Consider the following 18,630-nt stretch of genomic DNA (forward strand, 5'->3'; position numbering starts at 1 on the left):
TAAAATTCCAAAGCAACAAGAGTAGATAAATGGTAATAATATGGGTTATCAAATTAATTGGAATATTTAGTTATTAAAAGGAAATCATTTATGTTAAGTAGTGGTATCTTAACCCATTGAAATTCCTTCTCTGGTCTAGAATGAGCTATGAAGAATAAAAAGATGTTACATAGAAAAGTCTACATTAATAAATGCAGAGGCAAAGCCACAAACCTTGTTTAAAGAACAAAAAAAGCAATGAATTATATGTTAGCTGTTGTATTTTTTTGTTTACCTGAGAAGATTATGCTCAAGCATGTATTGAATCCAGTGATAGCCACGATGTCATCCAAACTGCTGGAAGCTATTAATAAGGTTGGAATGCCTTTCTCAAAACCATATCCCTTTTCTTGCAAACGTAGCATAGAAGGGACAACAACAGCAGGAGAGACTGCACCGACTACAAAACTGAGAGAAAAATCTTTGAAAACCAACTTAAAAACATCCTTTTAACAAAAGTGTTTTATAGTAAATTGTACAACAAATATATTAACCTTTACAATGACTTTTTTATTGGAGTATAATTGCTTTACAATGTTGTGTTAGTTTCTGCTGTACAGAGAAGTGAATCAGCTATATGTATACGTATATCCCCTCCCTCTCTGACCTCCCTCACCCCCCTTCCCACCCATCTAGGTCATCACAGAGCACCGAGCTGAGCTCCCTGTGCTACACAGCAGGTTCCCACTAGCTAGCTATTTTATACACAGTTGTGTATATATGTCATTCCTAATCTCCCAATTTGTCTCACCCTCCCTTTCCCCCTCTGTGTCCACATGTCTGTTCTCTAACATCTGTGTCTCTATTCCTATCCTGGAAATAGGTTCATCTGTACCATTTTTCTAGATCCCACATATATGTGTTAATATACGATATTTGTTTTTCTCTTTGTGACTTACTTCACTCTGTATGACAGACTCTAGGTCCAACCACATCTCTACAAATGATCCAATTTCATTCCTTTTTATGGCTGAGTAATATTCCATTATATATATGTACCACATCTTCTCTTTACAATGACTTTGAATGTAAAAATTCTGCTTTCGAGTGAATGTCATTTAATGGTGGTAAACATGTTCACAAATTCTTTAGTGCTGTTAAAACTCTATAGAAATTTCATTCAAGGTGTTGGCTCAAGCACAAATTGCAGCCTTTACCTCCATCTCAAAACCATTTGAAATGAAGACATGAAAACAATAGGAGAGGGTGGAACCAAGATGGCGGAGTAGAAGGACATGCTCTCACTCCCTCTTGTGAGAACATCAAAATCACAACTAGCTGCTAGACAATCATCGACAGGAAGACACTGGAACTCACCAAAAAAGGTACCCCACATCCAAAGACAAAGGAGAAGCCACAATGAGACAGTAGGAGGGGCAGGGGCGCAATCACAGTAAAATCAAATCCCATAACTGTTGGGTGGGTGACTCACAGACTGGAGAACACTTACACCACAGAAGTCCACCCACTGGAGTGAAGGTTCTGAGCCCCATGTCAGGCTTCCCAACCTGGGGGTCTGGCAACGGGAGGAGGAATTCCTAGAGAATCAGACTTTGAAGCCTAGTGGGATTTGACTGTAGGACTTTGACAGGACTGGGGGAAACAGAAACTCCTCTCTTGGAGGGCACACACAAAGTAGTGTATGCATCGGGACCCAGGGGAAGGAACAGTGACCCCAGGGGAGACTGAACCAGACCTATCTGCTAGTGTTGGAGGGTCTCCTGCAGAGGTGGGCAGTGGCTGTGGCTCACCATGGGGACAAGGACACTGGCAGCAGAGGTTCTGGGAAGTACTCCTTGGTGTGAGCCCTCCCAGAGTCTGTCATTTGCCCCACCAAAGAGCCCAGGTAGGCTCCAGTGTTGGGTTGCCTCAGGCCAAAAAACCAACAGGGAGGGAACCCAGCCCCACCCATCAGCAGTCAAGTGGATTAAAGTTTTACTGAGCTCTGCCCACCAGAGTAACAGTCAGCTCTACCTACCACCAGTCCCTCCCATCAGGAAACTTGCACAGGCCTCTTAGATAGCCTCATCCGCCAGAGGGCAGACAGTAGAAGCAAGAAGAACTACAATTCTGCAGCCTGTGGAACAAAAACCACATTCACAGAAAGATAGACAAGATGAAAAGGCAGAGGGCTATGTACCAGATGAAGGAATAAGATAAAACCCCAGAAAAACAACTAAATGAAGTGGAGATAGGCAAATTTCCAGAAAAAGAATTCAGAATAATGATAGTGAAGATGATCCAGGACCTCGGAAAAAGAATGGAGGCACAGATCGAGAAGACGCAAGAAATGTTTAACAAAGACCTAGAAGAATTAAAGAACAAACAGAGATGAACAATACAATAACTGAAATGAAAACTACATTAGAAGGAATCAATAGCAGAATAACTGAGGCAGAAGAACGGATAAGTGACCTGGAAGACAGAATGGTGGAATTCACTGCTGTGGAACAGAATAAAGAAAAAAGAATGAAAAGAAATGAGGACAGCCTAAGAGACCTCTGAGACAACATTAAACGCAACAACATTCGCATTATAGGGGTCCCAGAAGGAGAAGAGAGAGAGAAAGGACCCGAGAAAATATTTGAAGAGATTATAGTAGAAAACTTCCCTAACATGGGAAAGGAAATAGCCACCCAAGTCCAGGAAGCACAGTGAGTCCCATACAGAATAAACCCAAGGAAAAACACACCGAGACACATAGTAATCAAATTGGCAAAAATTAAAGACAAAGAAAAAATACTGAAAGCAGCAGGGAAAAATGACAAATAATATAGAAGGGAACTCCCATAAGGTTAACAGCTGATTTCTCAGCAGAAACTCTACAAGCCAGAAGGGAGTGGCATGATATACTTAAAGTGATGAAAGGGAAGAACCTACAACCAAGATTATTCTACCTGGCAAGGATCTCATTCAGATTCGATGGAGAAATCAAAAGCTTTACAGACAAGCAAAAGCTTAGAGAATTCAGCACGACCAAACCAGCTCTACAACAAATGATAGGAACTTCTCTAAGTGGGAAACACAAGAAAAGAAAAGGACCTACAAAAACAATCCCAAAACAATTAAGCAAATGGTCAAAGGAACATACATATCAATAATTACCTTAAACGTGAATGGATTAAATGCTCCAACCAAAAGACACAGGCTTTCTGAATGGATACAAAAACAAAACTCATATATATGCTGTCTACAAGACACCCACTTCAGACCTAGGGACACATATAGACTGAAAGTGAGGGGATGGAAAAAGATATTCCATGCAAATGGCAATCAAAAGAAAGCTGGAGTAGCAATACTCATATCAGATAAAATAGACTTTAAAATAAAGAATGTTACAAGAGACAAGGAAGGACACTACATAGTGATCAAGGGATCAATCCAAGAAGAAGGCATAACAATTATAAATATATATGCACCCAACATAGGAGCACCTCAATACATAAGGCAACTGCTAACAGCTATAAAAGAGGAAATCGACAGTAACACAATAATAGTGGGGGACATTAACACTTCACTTACACCAATGGACAGATGATCCAAAATGAAAATAAATAAGGAAACTGAAGCTTTAAATGACACAATAGACCAGATAGATTTAGTTGATATTTATAGGACATTCCATCCAAAACCAGCAGATTACACTTTCTTCTCAAGTGCGCATGAAACAGTCTCCAGGAGAGATCACATCTTGGGTCACAAATCAAACCTCAGTAAATTTAAGAAAACTGAAATCATATCAAGCATCTTTTCTGACCACAACACTATGAGATTATAAATGAATTACAGGGAAAAAAATGTAAAAAAACACAAACACATGGAGGCTAAACAATATGTTACTAAATAATCAAGAGATCACTGAAGAAATCAAAGGGGAAAGCAAAAAATACCTAGAGACAAATGACAATGAAAACATGACGATCCAAAACCTATGGGATGCAGCAAAGGCAGTTCTAAGAGGGAAGTTTAGAGCTATACAAGCCTACCCAAGAAACAAGAACTATCTCAAATAAACAATCTAACCTTACACCTAAAGGAACTAGAGAAAGAAGAACAAACAAAACCCAAAGTTAGCAGAAGGAAAGAAATCATAAAGATCAGAGCAGAAATAAATGAAATAGAAACAAAGAAAACAATAGTAAAGATCAATAAAACTAAAAGCTGGTTCTTTGAGAAGATAAACATAATTGATAAATCATTAGCCAGACTCATCAAGAAAAAGAGGGAGAGGACCCATATCAGTAAAATTAGAAATGAAAAAGGAGAAGTTACAACAGACACCGCAGAAATACAAAGCATCCTAAGAGACTACTACAAGCAACTCTATGCCAATAAAATGGACAACCTGGAAGAAATGGACAATTTCTTAGAAAGGTATAACCTTCTAAGACTGAACCAGGAAGAAATAGAAAATGTGAACAGACCAATCACAAATAATGAAATTGATACTGTGATTAAAAATCTTCCAACAAACAGAAGTCCAGGACCAGATGGCTTCAAAGGTGAATTCTATCAAACATATAGAGAAGAGCTAACACCCATCCTTCTCAAACTCTTCCAAAAAATTGCAGAGGAAGGAACACTCCCAAACTCATTCTATGAGGCCACCATCACCCTGATACCAAAACCAGACAAAGATACTACAAAAAAAGAAAATTACAGACCTACATCACTGATGAATATAGATTCAGAAATCCTCAACAGAATACTAGCAAACAGAATCCAACAACATATTAAAAGGATCATACATCATGAACAAGTGGGATTTATCCCAGGGATGCAAGGATTCTTCAATATACACAAATCAATCAGTGTGATACACCATATTAACAAATTGAAGAATAAAAACCATATGATCACCTCAATAGATGCAGAAAAAGCTTTTGAAAAAATTCAACACCCATTTATGATAAAACCTCTCCAGAAAGTGGGCATAGAGGGAACCTACCTCAACATAATAAAGGCCATATACGACAAACCCACAGCAAACAACATTCTCAATGGTGAAAAACTGAAAGCATTTCCTCTAAGATCAGGAACAAGACAAGGATGTCCACTCTCACCACTATTATTCAGCATAGTTTTGGAAGTCCTAGCCATGGCAATCAGAGAAGAAAAAGAAATAAAAGGAATACAAATTGGAAAAGAAGAAGTAAAACTGTCACTGTTTGCAGATGACACGATACTATACATAGAGAATCCTAAAGATGCCACCAGAAAACTACTAGAGCTAACCAATGAATTTGATAAAGTTGCAGGATACAAATAAATGCACAGAAATCTCTTGCATTCCTAAACACTAATGATGAAAAATCTGAAAGAGAAATTATGGAAACACTTCCATTTACCATTGCAACAGAAAGAATAAAATACCTAGGAATAAACCTACCTAGGCAGACAAAAAACCTGTATGCAGAAAACTATAAGACACCGATGAAAGAAATTAAAGATGATACCAACAGATGGAGAGATATACCATGTTCTTGGATTGGAAGAATCAATATTGTGAAAATGACTATACTACCCAAAGCAATCTACAGATTCAGTGCAATCCCTATCAAATTACCAATGGCAGTTTTTATGGAACTAGAACAAAAAATCTTAAAATTTTTATGGAGACACAAAAGACCCTGAATAGCCAAAGCAGTCTTGAGGGAAAAAAACGGAGCTGGAGGAATCAGATTCCCTGACTTCAGACTATACTACAAAGCTACAGTAATCAAGACAATATGGTACTGGCACAAAAACAGAAACAGAGATCAATGGAACAAGATAGAAAGCCCAGAGATAAAACCACACACCTGTGGTCAACTAATCTATGACAAAGGAGGCAAGGATATACAATGGAGAAAAGACAGTCTCTTCAATAAGTGGTGCTGGGAAAACTGGACAGCTACATGTAAAAGGCTGAAATTAGAACACTCCCTAACACCATACACAAAAATAAAGTCAAAATGGATTAGAGACCTAAATGTAAGACCAGACACTATAAAACTCTCAGAGGAAAACATAGGAAGAAAACTCTTTGACATAAATCACAGCAAGATCTTTTTTGATCCACCTCTTAGAGTAATGGAAATAAAAACAAAAATAAACAAATGGGACCTAATGAAACTTAAAAGCTTTTGAACAGCTAAGGAAACTACAAACAAGATGAAAAGACAACCCTCAGAATGGGAGAAAATATTTGCAAATGAATCAGTGGACAAAGGATTAATCTCCAAAATATATAAACAGCTCATGTAGCTCAATGTTAAAGAAACAAACAACCCAATCCAAAAATGGGCAGAAGACCTAAATAGACATTTCTCCAAAGAAGACATACAGATAGTCAAGAAGCACATGAAAAGCTGCTCAACATCACTAATTATTAGAGAAATGCAAATCAAAACTACAATGAGGTATCACCTCACACCAGTCAGAATGGGCATCATCAGAAAATCTACAAACAATAAATGCTGGAGAGGGTGTGGAGAAAAGGGAACCCTCTTGCTCTGTTGGTGGGAATGTAAATTGATACAGCCACTATGGAAAACAGTACAGAGGTTCCTTAAAAAACTAAAAATAGAATTACCATATGATCCAGCAATCCCACTACTGGGCATATACCCAGAGAAAACCATAATTCAAAAAGACACATGCAGGGCTTCCCTGGTGGCGCAGTGGTTGAGAATCCGCCTGCCAATGCAGGAGACACGGGTTCGTGCCCTGGTCCGGGAAGATCCCACATGCCACGGAGCAACTAAGCCCGTGAGCCATGGCCGCTGAGCCTGTGCGTCCGGAGCCTGTGCTCCGCGACGGGAGAGGCCACAACAGTGAGAGGCCCGCATACTGCAAAAAAAAAAAAAAAAAAGACACACGCACCCCAATGTTCACTGCAGCACTATTTACAATAGCCAGGTCATGGAAGCAACCTAAATGTCCATCGACAGATGAATGGATAAAGAAGATGTGGTACATACATATAATGGAATATTACTCAGCCATAAAAAGGAACGAAATTGGGTCATTTGTTGAGACGTGGATGGATCTAGAGACTGTCATACAGAGTGAAGTAAGTCACAAAGAGAAAAACAAATATTGTATACTAACGTATGTATGTGGAACCTAGAACAATGGTATAGATGAACTGGTTTGCAGGGCAGAAGTTGAGACACAGATGTAGAAAACAAACATATGGACACCAAGGGGGGAAAGCCACAGGGGGGGTGGGAAAAAAAATTCAAACTACCTCCTCATCCTCCTCTAAGTAAACGTGGACTACTATTTAAGATTCAAAATTATTTCCTGTTTAATTTTGTCATTTTTAATCTTTAATTATTAGAACTGTGATGATATTTAATACAATTTTGAAATTCAAAGAAACCCAGCATGTATGATATGACCCTAATTTTATTAAATATACATGATAAAAAAAGAAAAGAAAAGAATGGGAAAATCCATAACCTAGCTAGAAGACAAAAGGGGAATCCTCAATGGACAAGAAACTAAGTATATATAGGAAGATTAGAAACAGTTTAGGATTGAGAAAGGAGACCAAAAGCGGAAAAGCATATAAGATTGCTACAGAAGATATGGTGTACTTCTAAAAATGTCCCAAGCCCAGAAATGGCAGATGCTGGGAGTAGGAGGCACCTCTGAGGAAATCAAATGGTAATTACTTAGGGTACCGCCATAAGAATGGCCAGTCAGATGTAGTCTCCACACCATTCCTACCTCTTGAACAAGTCAGTAAGGAAGACACCTGCCCAAAAGGAACAATGAGTGTGGGCACCTAAGTCACAAAGGCAAATGAGAAAATTTCTGGGGTGGTTGATAACACCCCTGAGGAATGGGGAAATTCCTGCTCAGAATACCTTCTGTTTGTATATCCCATCCAGAACCTTGCCTTGTCTCTTCCACATTCACCTTCTAAATGCTGCAGTAGTGCTGCGCGTGGTCCCCACCAGAGCCCATTTGCCAGGCCAGTGTACATGTGCCCCAGCTGCTTCTTGTTGCCTGCTAACCACTGACAACTGCAGCTTTCTGGGAGCCTTTCCCTGATAACAAGAGCTTACCTGTGGATGCTAAGGAGGTTCACCACTTCCCCCTTCCAGACAGCTCCTGCCAATGACTGACTGATGTGAGGTCTAACAGTTTAGCTTCTTTGCCTCTGGCTGTACAACCTCTCTGGTGCAGTTTATAATCAAGATTTCCCTAGGGACTCAAGAAGAACCTAGAACTCTCTGAAAACACGTATTTGCCCAGTTCAGTGGTTCCTGAACTTTACTGCACATTGGAACCACCTATTTATCTGTTGCTGCTTAACAAATCATGCCCAAACTTAGAAGCTTGTCAGGAGTCTGGGTATGGCTTAGTTGTATGCCTCTTCCTACCCAACGTCTCTCATGAGGTGGATGGGAGAAGAACTGCTTTCAAGTTTACTCACATGGCCGTTGATAGGTTCAGTCTCTTGCCATGAGGGCTTCTCTGCAAGGCTGCTTGCAACATGGCAGCTGTCTTCCCCCAAGACAAGCAATTAAAGAGAGTGTAAGGGAGAACAAGGAAGACAGAAGCCATTGTCTTCTTATGACCTAATCTTCTTAGAAGAAATATCCTATCACTTCTGCGGTATTGTGTCCATTAGAAGCAAGTCAGTAAGTCCAGCCAACATTTAAACAAAAGTTTAAATATCAAAAAGCAGGGATCACTGACAGTGATCTTACCATGTACTTGGGATTTTTAAAAAATACTGATGCCTGGATTCACATTCCAAGACATTCTGATCTGATCTAGGATGAAGTTTGACCTGAATACTGGGATATTGTAAAGTTTTTTAATTGTTGTAAAAATGCATAATATAAAATTAACTTTATTTTTAAGCGTACAGTTCAGTAGTGCTAATGATATTCACATTGTTGTATAACATATACTTAGAACTTTTTCATCTTGCAAAACCGAAACTCTATACTCATTGAACAACATACTTTTCCCCCTCACCCAAGCCCCTGACAACCACCATTCTACTTTCTGTTAACATGATTTTGACTACTCTAGATATATCAGTGGAATCATACAGTATTTGTCCTGGCTTATTTCACTCAACATAATGTCCTCATGGTTTATCCATGCTGTAGAATGAGACAGGATTTCCTTCTTTTTTACAGATGAATAATAATCCTCTGTGTGTGTGTGTGTGTGTGTGTGTGTGTGTGTGTGTGTGTGTATCCATCCAACATTTTCTTTATCCATTCATCTGCCCATGGATATTTGGGCTGCCTCTACCTCTTGGCTATTGTGAATTATATTGCAATGAACATGGGTGTGCAAATATCTCTTTGAGATCCTACTTTCAGTTGTTTTGGATATATACCCAGAAGTGGCATTATTGGATTAAATGGTAATTTTACTTTCAGTTTTTTGAGGAAACTCCAAACTATTTTCCATAGCAGTTGCCCATTTTACATTCCCAAAAGCAGTGTATGAATGTTCCAATTTCTTCATGTCTGTGTCAACAGTTGTTATTTTCTAGCTTTTTTAAAAATAGTAACCATCCTAATGGGTATGAGGTATTATCTCATTGTGGTTTTGATTTGCATTTTTCTAATGATTATAAATGTTGAGTACTTTCAGATGCTTGTTGGCCATTTGTATATGTCCTTTATAGAAATGTCTATTCAAATTTTTTGTCCATTATTTTTAAAAAATTGTTGAGTTGTAGGAGTTCTTTATATACTCTGAATATTGATCTCTTTTCATATATATGGTTTGCAATTATTTTCTCCCATTCTGTGTGTTGCCTTTTCACTTTGTTAATTGTTTCCTCTGCTGTGCAGAAGTTTTTAAGTTTTATGCAGTCCCACCTATTTTTGCTTTTGTTGCCTGTGCTTTTAGTGTCATATCCAAGAAATCATTGTCAAATTCAATGTCATGAAGTTTTTACATGTGGTTTGCTAGATATAGTATTCTTGGTTGGCCATTTTGTTTCTTTTCAGCATTTTGGATGTATCATCCCATTCCCTTCTGGCCTACAAGGTTTCCACTGAGAAATCCAACTATTATCTTATGGGAGCTCTTGCTTTTCTCTTGTTGATTTTAAGATTCTCACTTTCTGTGACTTTTGACAGCTTGAGTACAATGTGTTTCAGTGTAGGTTTCTTTGGTTTTATCTTAATGGGAGTTTTTTGATCATCTTGAATTTGTATGTCCATTTCCTTCCTCAAATTTGGAGGTTTTGGCCCATTATTTCTTCAAATAGTCTTTCTGACCATTTATTTCTCTCTTCTCTTTCTGAAACTCCCATAATGCATAGATTGGCCCATTAAATGGCATCCCACAAATCCCTTAGGATCTCTTCACTTTCCTTGTTTTTCTTTTTGCTCCACTGATTCTATAATTTCAAATAACCTGTCTTCAAGTTCACTGATTCTTTTTTCATCTGATCCAGTCTGCTACTGATCCCCTCTAGTCAATTTTTCAATTTATCATATTCTACAGCTCCAGAATTTATTTTTGGTTCTTTTTTTCATAGTTTCCATATCCTTGTTGGTATTCTCACTTTGTTCATGCATCATTTTCCTGGTTTCTTTTAGATGTCTGCAACATCTTTGAGCTCACTGAGCATTTTTATGATGCTTATTTCGAATTCTTTGTTGAGTAATACATTTCCATTTGTTTAGGGTTGGTTTCTGGAATTGTATTTTGTTCCTCTGATTGAGCCCTGAGTCCTTGTTTCTTTGTATGCCTTGTTATCTTTTGTTGGGAATTGGATATTTGAAAAAACAGCCACCTCTCCTGGTCTTTATGAAATTCTTCACTAGGGAAAGACCTTCACCAATCATCCCAGCTAAAGATTCTGGGAGTCTCTCAAACCTTTCTGGAATGTGCCTTCTCCAGGCTTTGGTGCATTATCTCCAGCTGGACTATGACTTTTTCCTACTCCAGAGTAACCCCAAGTATCTATCAGCAGTACTGTAATCAATATCTCTGGAGTATAGCAATGCACAAGACTCACCTTTGTTCTCAGTGGACCTTGGGCAACGAAAATGTGTCACTTTCTTAAAATGTGCCACTCTCTTTTCAGTCAATGTTCCAAGTCAGATGAGACAGAAACCGGTGCCTTGGGCAGCCTCTTTAAAAGCCAGAATATAAGACACATGTTCCAGCTTTTTCTTTTCCTCCTGAGGGAGAACTCAAAAGTTGGGAGTTTCCTCCTGAGTGCCCTTGTTCTGTAGGAGGGACGTGGGGTATGGTGGGTAAGTGCAATGGAATGTTCTAATTGCTCCATTGTGCCTCTTCTTGGCATTGTGCTTGCATGGAATGCTATAACCTCTCAAGTGCTTTCTGGAGTTACCATACAGGTAAGCTGGTCCTCATATTGTTAGGAGAGTGTCTCCATGTGGGAAAGTGAGCCTGGAGTTTCCTATTCTGCCATCCTGCTGACATCACTCCTCTAATTTCTGGAATTTTCAAAAACTCCCCAGGTGATTTTAATGGGTAGCAAAGTTTTGGAACCACTGACTTTTCCCACACTCCTATCTGGCTTTCTTCACTCAGAGGTTTCTACTGAGAGCTCCCTTAATAAATCATTTGCATAAGAATCTTAGGGAATTCCCTGGGAGTCCAGTGGTTAGGACTTGGCACTTTCACTGCTGTGGCCCAGGTTCAATCTCTGGGTGGAAAACTAAGATCCCACAAGCCACAAGGTGTGGCCAAAGAAAAATCTTAATCTCAGCCTGAGCTTCTAAGGAAACTTGCTTGGTAGCATGATTGGCCTATTTCCTACAAGAAGGCAATAGCAAACAGGTAAAACAAAACATAGGTTAATAGGAAGTTTCAATTTAAAAAAATGAGTACCCATTAAAGTATCACCAAATATTTAGGGAAAGCCAACACTTTGAATTGAGGCACCATGTTCATTAAATGGAATAATTTACACCCAAGGAAAGAGATATACTAAAAAGAGAACAACAAGAACATGACTTCAGAATAACTAAATATCCTCAGACTCATGAAAGTATACTGTATCTGTTCATAACATTTAACTATTGTTCTTAGAAATTAACAATTAATTGCCAGAGTTAAATAACTAAATAGGTGATATGGACATAACTGTAGAGTGAGTTAATAAGCTAGAGAACTGACCAGAGAAAATTTTCCAGTGTGTACTGCAAAGGCAAGCAGATGAGAACTATAAAGAAAAACTTATTATGGAGGAGGGGGTTACAAAAGGACATAATAAAAGAGAACTGAGGAGAGATAAAAGATATATTCAAGACCTGGACAAAAAATGTATACACAATCCTTTGATTCAAAGATTCCACCAAATATTGAGTAGATCAAAATTTTTTTTTTAATCACCTAAGGATAATAAGAAATTGTTGTTAATTTAGTTAGAAAATGCCCTTATCTTTTAGAAATGCACATAGCATCCACTGGAATGGATAAGTGGAGGCAAAAGTTAAATGGATTGAAAAATGAAAAGAAGCTCAGTATATAGAGATAATGATTATAGACTATTATTCTGAGGAATTTGGACATGAAGGGAACTGGATGGTGGATAATAATAGATGGGACATTGGATCTAGGAAAATAGTGTTTGCTGTTTTTTGTTATAATATCTATATCTATACAAAATATCTTTCATATATAATACATATATTACATATAATAGATACAGATTTTATATCTATGTACATACAGTATATAAGGAAGAAGTCATTAGATAGGTTAAAAATAGAGATAGATTACAGTATAGGAGGAAAAAATAAATTGATGATGTGAATTATCTTGGCATTAAGCATTTAGAGACTATGAATATTTGTTAAGGATATAGTAGATTTAGGACATGGCTGTTTCTGACCAACTGATTTCCAAGATTTTCTACCATTGTGAAAATAATTTTAATGATAAGCTTGTCTATACAATATTCTGAATATTTCAACAATTTAAAACCAAGAATTTTAACTGAATATTTTCATAGAGAAAAATAAGAAAAAGTTACCCTAATAGAAATCCCCAGTGCCAGGGAAAATTCATAAGGAAGTGGGAAACAACAGCAGTTGAACATGCCTCTATGAGGCATGGACCCATAGACAATCTTAAACAAACTCCTTTCAAATGCTTCAAAGCCTGAAATATAAACATAGTCACATTTAGACAAACCTATACTAGCCAATAAGAAAATTATTTTAAGCAAATATTGAAATACATTCCAGATGTCCCATTGGGCTTCAAATGCTAATGCAGCTCATTTTATATGTCATCATATATTGGATTATAAACTATTACATAGTTTATAAAACACTTGTATTTTAATTATTAAAAAAGACCCATTTCTCTGTGATTAAATAACTATTTCTACCTCCCTTAATCTTCCTAGTAAATAGTATAATGAAAGTATCCTGTAGGTTTATCTCCATCAGTTAACTTGTAGGGATGAACTGTTTGATTAGCGGTAATAATTATGCCAAAAGAGAAAATCACTTAAAAACTGTGTAATTAACTGAAAGGGAAAACTTTTTAAATTTTCTTATTGGTTCAAGTTTTCTACTGGATAATACAATAAATTATCACTGTCTATAATTATTTATGCTCTTAAGATACTTCCACCAGTCTTATATATTTGCCACATTTGTTATATCCTGAATAGCTGGTATATTCATGAATATCCATCTTTAAAAACCCAAATAGATTTATGATCCCTAGACAGTAATATTTTAAGAAATATTTGAAAAGATTAGCTTTTACAAAAATGTAAAGATAATCAAGAACAAGTTCTGTGGGAAAAATTCATGAAACAATAATATTATTGAAATTCTTAATCATTCTGAGAAAACAAAACAAAAGCAATAATCTTTTACAGGATGACCTTATCCTTTGTTAACAGAAAAGTAAATAGTTCTCCACAGAAGAGCCACAACTCTCAAATGATACAAATGTTGCATAAGGGACATTTATCTCTATGTAAATAATTAAAGATTATCTCCAATAGAGATCTTATATCACAGAGATTTCTTTTCATATCAGTAATATAACCAGAAGTAGAAATAAAGGTGTCAATGTTTCTGCAAAATCTTTGTTCTTTGTCTTAGTTTTGCTCTACCTGGAACAGCTGTAAGAAAAATTCTGCCTCTTTTTCTTTTCCACCAGCCTCTAATTTTGAAAATAACTATACTCAAGGTATAACTGGAAATCTACCTGTGGATCGAGTCCAAGCCCAGCTTGCACTAGAATAATGGTAAGAGCAGTGTTTCTTAAAGTTGAAGACATTGTGTTACTAATATAGACGTGATCACTGAGGAATGGAACATTCCTAATGGTAAAACCAGCCAGTAACATCCCTTAGAAGAAAGAAAATAAACCATGTCTGATTCAGTCCATTTTCCCAAGAGAGAAAACATAAATGTTTAATTTCCCTTCTTCAAACACACTATGTCTCTCACTACTTTGGTGAAGGGCAGGTTACATGCAAGTAGAGGAAACAGCATAAATGAAGGAATATTTATAAGAAATGATATATGTCAATGGGGTGCAACAAGCAATTCAGTATTGCTGGAACATAAAGGGCTAGGATGAGAGTGGAGAATGGGTTGGAGGGGCCAGATCACGGAAAGCTACCCCTACCCCCTACCCTCCCCTGTTCTGGCAGAGTAAGGCACCATGGGAAAGTTTTAGGTGGGAAGTGAGATAATGAGTCTTGTATTTTCTATGTGATGGTCTTGGCAAATTAGATAGACAGAAAACTGAAGGAGAGACCAGACAGAAGGCTCTGCCATAGTCCTCAGAATGGTTAGAAACAAAGAGGCTGAGCTAAGACAAAAGCAGAAGTTTTGGAGAGGAGGAAAAAAGATTCAGTAAATACTTGGGAGGTGCTGAATGGGTGTTATGAACACAGAAAGTGTGTTAGAGATAAGTGAGAGTGATTATCTCTATTGACAGTAACTAAATATTTGAATGTATTGAATACTTAGAAGATATAATACACCTCTGATAGAAGTTCTTCCACTAATTTTCCTCTACCTGGAGAATTATAATAATGGTGATGAAGAAATAGGGGGTACCATTGTTTAGGCAGATGATGCATCGATGAATATACATAGTGGAGATGCTCAAACAGCTCACCCCAAAACTATAAAACCTTTTGGTGCCCTAGCCACTATAACATTTGAATCTTGTAATTGTATTTGAATTAGGTTATCTACAGAAAAATTGAATTTATTTCAAATTTTTCCTTTTCTACAATATATGTAAAGTTAAGTAAAAAATGTCCTATTAAATGATAAAGCAACAAGAATCATATACTGAGTATATTTAAAGTATTTAAAAATATATTTCAGGAAAAATCTGTGTGTGTATAGAGAAAAAATACTTCTATAAACAAGCTATATATACACATATATAATAGGTACACATATAAAAAAGCTATAGAGATCATATTACATTGAAATAGTTCTAAATTATATCTACTCTGACTAGAATATAGTCATAGTTTACATGTGGTCAATGACAAAAAAATGAGAGCTAATTATTCACTTACCAAGAAGAGGGGGAAGTTGAGGCACTGAAGGTATTCTAATGATTTCCAAAAGTTTCCCACCAATAACAGCACCATAAAAGATAATTAACAGTCCAAATAAACTTCCATCAGGAAGAACTTCAGGGCCTGAGAATGACCAGGCTACACACCATATCATAAAAAGTATAGCTCCTGAAATATAAAAAAGTGCACGTCTATATATCTACCTAGACATAGATATATACATGAGAGGAATTTGATTTCATCAAATATATTAATAGCCAATCCTATATAATGATACATAATGTACACTTATGTTGCTTGCTAGTGTGGTTAAAGAAATGTCTGTTTAACATATATTCCAAAGTCCCTGTCAGTCTAAAAAAAAGTATTTTTATTAAAAAATAGTTTTAAACTATATGTGAATCCTTTAAAGTGCTAAGCTTTCGCATAATATATGGCATTTTTTAAATGTCATGGCAATATGAAGAGATTTACTTCATTTTATATTTTAAAGTAGATTTTTCACCAGGAATAAGATGATTTGTTGTGATAAGAGTTCTCAAACTTATTGAAGATCAGAGTGGCAGTGTGCCACATTTTTTTTTAACATCTTTATTGGAGTATAATTGCCTTACAATGGTGTGTTAGTTTCTGCTTTAGAACAAAGTGAATCAGTTATACATATACATATGTCCCCATATCTCTTCCCTCTTGCATCTGCCTCCCTCCCACCCTCCCTATCCCACACCTCTAGGTGGTCACAAACAGAGTGCCACATTTTTTAATGGCAGCAGACTAAGTATTTGTATTGAAAGGAAAACTCAGTTGATGTTTGGGTATAAATTATTAAAGGGGACAAAGGCTGAGAAAAAAGTAAACCTGGTCTTTGGGAGAATGTAAAGTATCTTAGATTATGTATAGGAAGTAGAGGTGGACAGGATGAGTAATGATAAGGTAGTAGACATATTATTTCTGTCAACTAGGTACTAAGGAAAGTCCCTACTCACAGAGGGAATTCATAGATTTCTGTAAAGGACAGAAGGTGATACTGCAAACTGCCATCTGCAAGTTAAATAGCTACCTTCATTTATTATGAATCATAATTTCTAATGTTTTTTTTTCAGGTCCTTAAAACAGCTTAAGTGTATTCTTTAGTTGTGACTCCTTTTTGGTGGCACCAATCTGCCAAGCGTAAAAGAGGAGAATTTTGACAAACTTAAGGCAGGAAGTTAGAAATAAGATTCTTGTCCCCTCCTCTCTGACTATAACCACTCCACAAAATTGGAATACTTAAAGGACTGAACACTTACTAAAAGAATGAACCAGCAATTATCATTCTACTGACAAAGGGAGAAGACAAGGTTGATTGTTTGTCTTAGCTGGTCTCTGGGTGGCAAAACCACTTCTGAGAATTCATACAGCCCTCAACTAACTTACGTTTTGGGCTCAAATTTACATGATTTGTATGGTTTAGGAACCCCCAAACCCTGAATTTGGCATAAAATGTATCTTCCCATGGAAGTATCCCTAGGGCACTTGGTAGATGTTAGTTCAAAATATCCCTAATAGACACTCCTGATTCCAGACTGCATAAAGTCTCAAAGACAAAACCCCACTGAATCTGAATTTATAATAAAAACTTACAAAATAAGAAGTAATCCCCATGAACAAAAGTTGATAGATACAACAAAGAATGGGCTTAGATATCCAAAAACTTCAGCTAACAGAACCAGTAGATAGACAATATAAAATATGTATTTTCAAAGAAACTCAATACAATTAAAAAAATATTTAAGACATAAGAAAAGAAGTACCTGAAAGCATTGTAAAAGACTCAGATACAACATTTAGAAAGAAACCATAAATAATTACTGAAATTTAAAAAATCACTAAATACATTAAACAGCAGGCTAGATACAGCTGAAAATAGAAATATGGTAAACTGGTAGATATGAGGAAATTACCTAGAGGGTAGCATAACAAGAAAAATGAGATGGAAAATATGAGATATTTAGATTTTGGAAAAGATGTAAAATATATCTAATAGTAATTTCAGAAACAGAATAGAAAAAGTGAAAAGAGACAATATTTGAGAAGAAAATTGGCTTAACAAATTTATAGAATTGATTAAAACCATAATCAATTCTGTATTGATTTGGACACAGGAAGTAAAATAAATTCTCACCAGGATTAAATAAAAATAAATAGATACTTAGACACAATGTTGAGAAACTACAGATCACCAAAACCAAAAATAATGTCTTAAAGAATCTAGAGGGAAAAACAGATTAGTCATAAAGAAATAAACATTAGAGTAGATTCTCAATTCTCAACAGTAACAACAGAAGCTGGAAGATAATGAAATAAGGTCTTCAAAGTACAGAGATAAAATATCCAATGTTGAATTCTGCAGCAAGTTAAACTATCATTCAAGAAAAGGACAAATGAAAAGATATTGTCAAGCAAATATATCTAAGAATATATTCCATTTTTACTGGCAGAAAAACTATTAGGAGATATGCTTTAGGAATAAGGACATAGGACTATAAAGGAAGGAAAAATGAACAAAAAATATTGTAAACATGTAGGTTGGTCTAAACAAGTGTTTGATTGTATAACAAATACCCGATCAAAATTGCTAAATCAGGGGATATAAAAATAAGTTGGATATGGGATTTCCAACAATGATAACATGAAGAAGTTGACAGTTTACTTCAATAAAAATATCTACATATAAAACTGTATAAAATAATAAAAGCAACCATTTCAGGACCTTGAAAACTGACCAAAGGCAGTTATCAAATTGAGAAGCATTTATTCTTGAAAAAAATGCTAGAGTTTTGGGTAGGATCACTGAGAGACTGAGGCCTTCCTGCCTGGGATTGCTAACATTCCTCTCATCCTTCTCCCCCACTTCAGCTCAGTTGGGAAAAACTAGTTATACCAGCATGGAGTTGGAAGTAAAAACCAGCAGCTTTCCTGCCAGAGTAGGTGGAGTGTATTTGATACGGAGTGGAGGAAGAAAACCCATGACCTTGCTGGCTAAAAGTGGTAGAATGGTTTGGGAATGGAGAGAGAAAACATGCAGTTTT

The 18,630-nt window shown here is 36.5% G+C and overlaps 1 protein-coding gene across 12 annotated transcripts in view; it reads right to left on the reverse strand.

Annotated features, from left to right (window-relative positions):
* The window catches only part of SLC9B1 (solute carrier family 9 member B1), a 65,280-nt gene that overhangs the window by 11,223 nt on the left and 35,427 nt on the right, over nt 1–18,630 (reverse strand). For 11 of the 12 annotated variants that reach the window (XM_067036418.1, XM_067036413.1, XM_067036411.1 and 8 more), the window contains 4 exons: nt 15,557–15,727; nt 14,218–14,360; nt 13,022–13,149; nt 275–447 (listed from right to left, as the gene is read on the reverse strand). In XM_067036418.1, coding sequence (XP_066892519.1) covers nt 275–447; nt 13,022–13,149; nt 14,218–14,360; nt 15,557–15,727 — 615 coding nt within the window. The remainder of the gene's footprint in view (nt 1–274; nt 448–13,021; nt 13,150–14,217; nt 14,361–15,556; nt 15,728–18,630) is intronic. The other variant, XM_067036422.1, reaches the window with a different exon arrangement.

This window comes from Kogia breviceps, chromosome 6, assembly GCF_026419965.1.
Source record: "Kogia breviceps isolate mKogBre1 chromosome 6, mKogBre1 haplotype 1, whole genome shotgun sequence".
Taxonomy (NCBI): Eukaryota; Metazoa; Chordata; class Mammalia; order Artiodactyla; family Physeteridae; genus Kogia; species Kogia breviceps.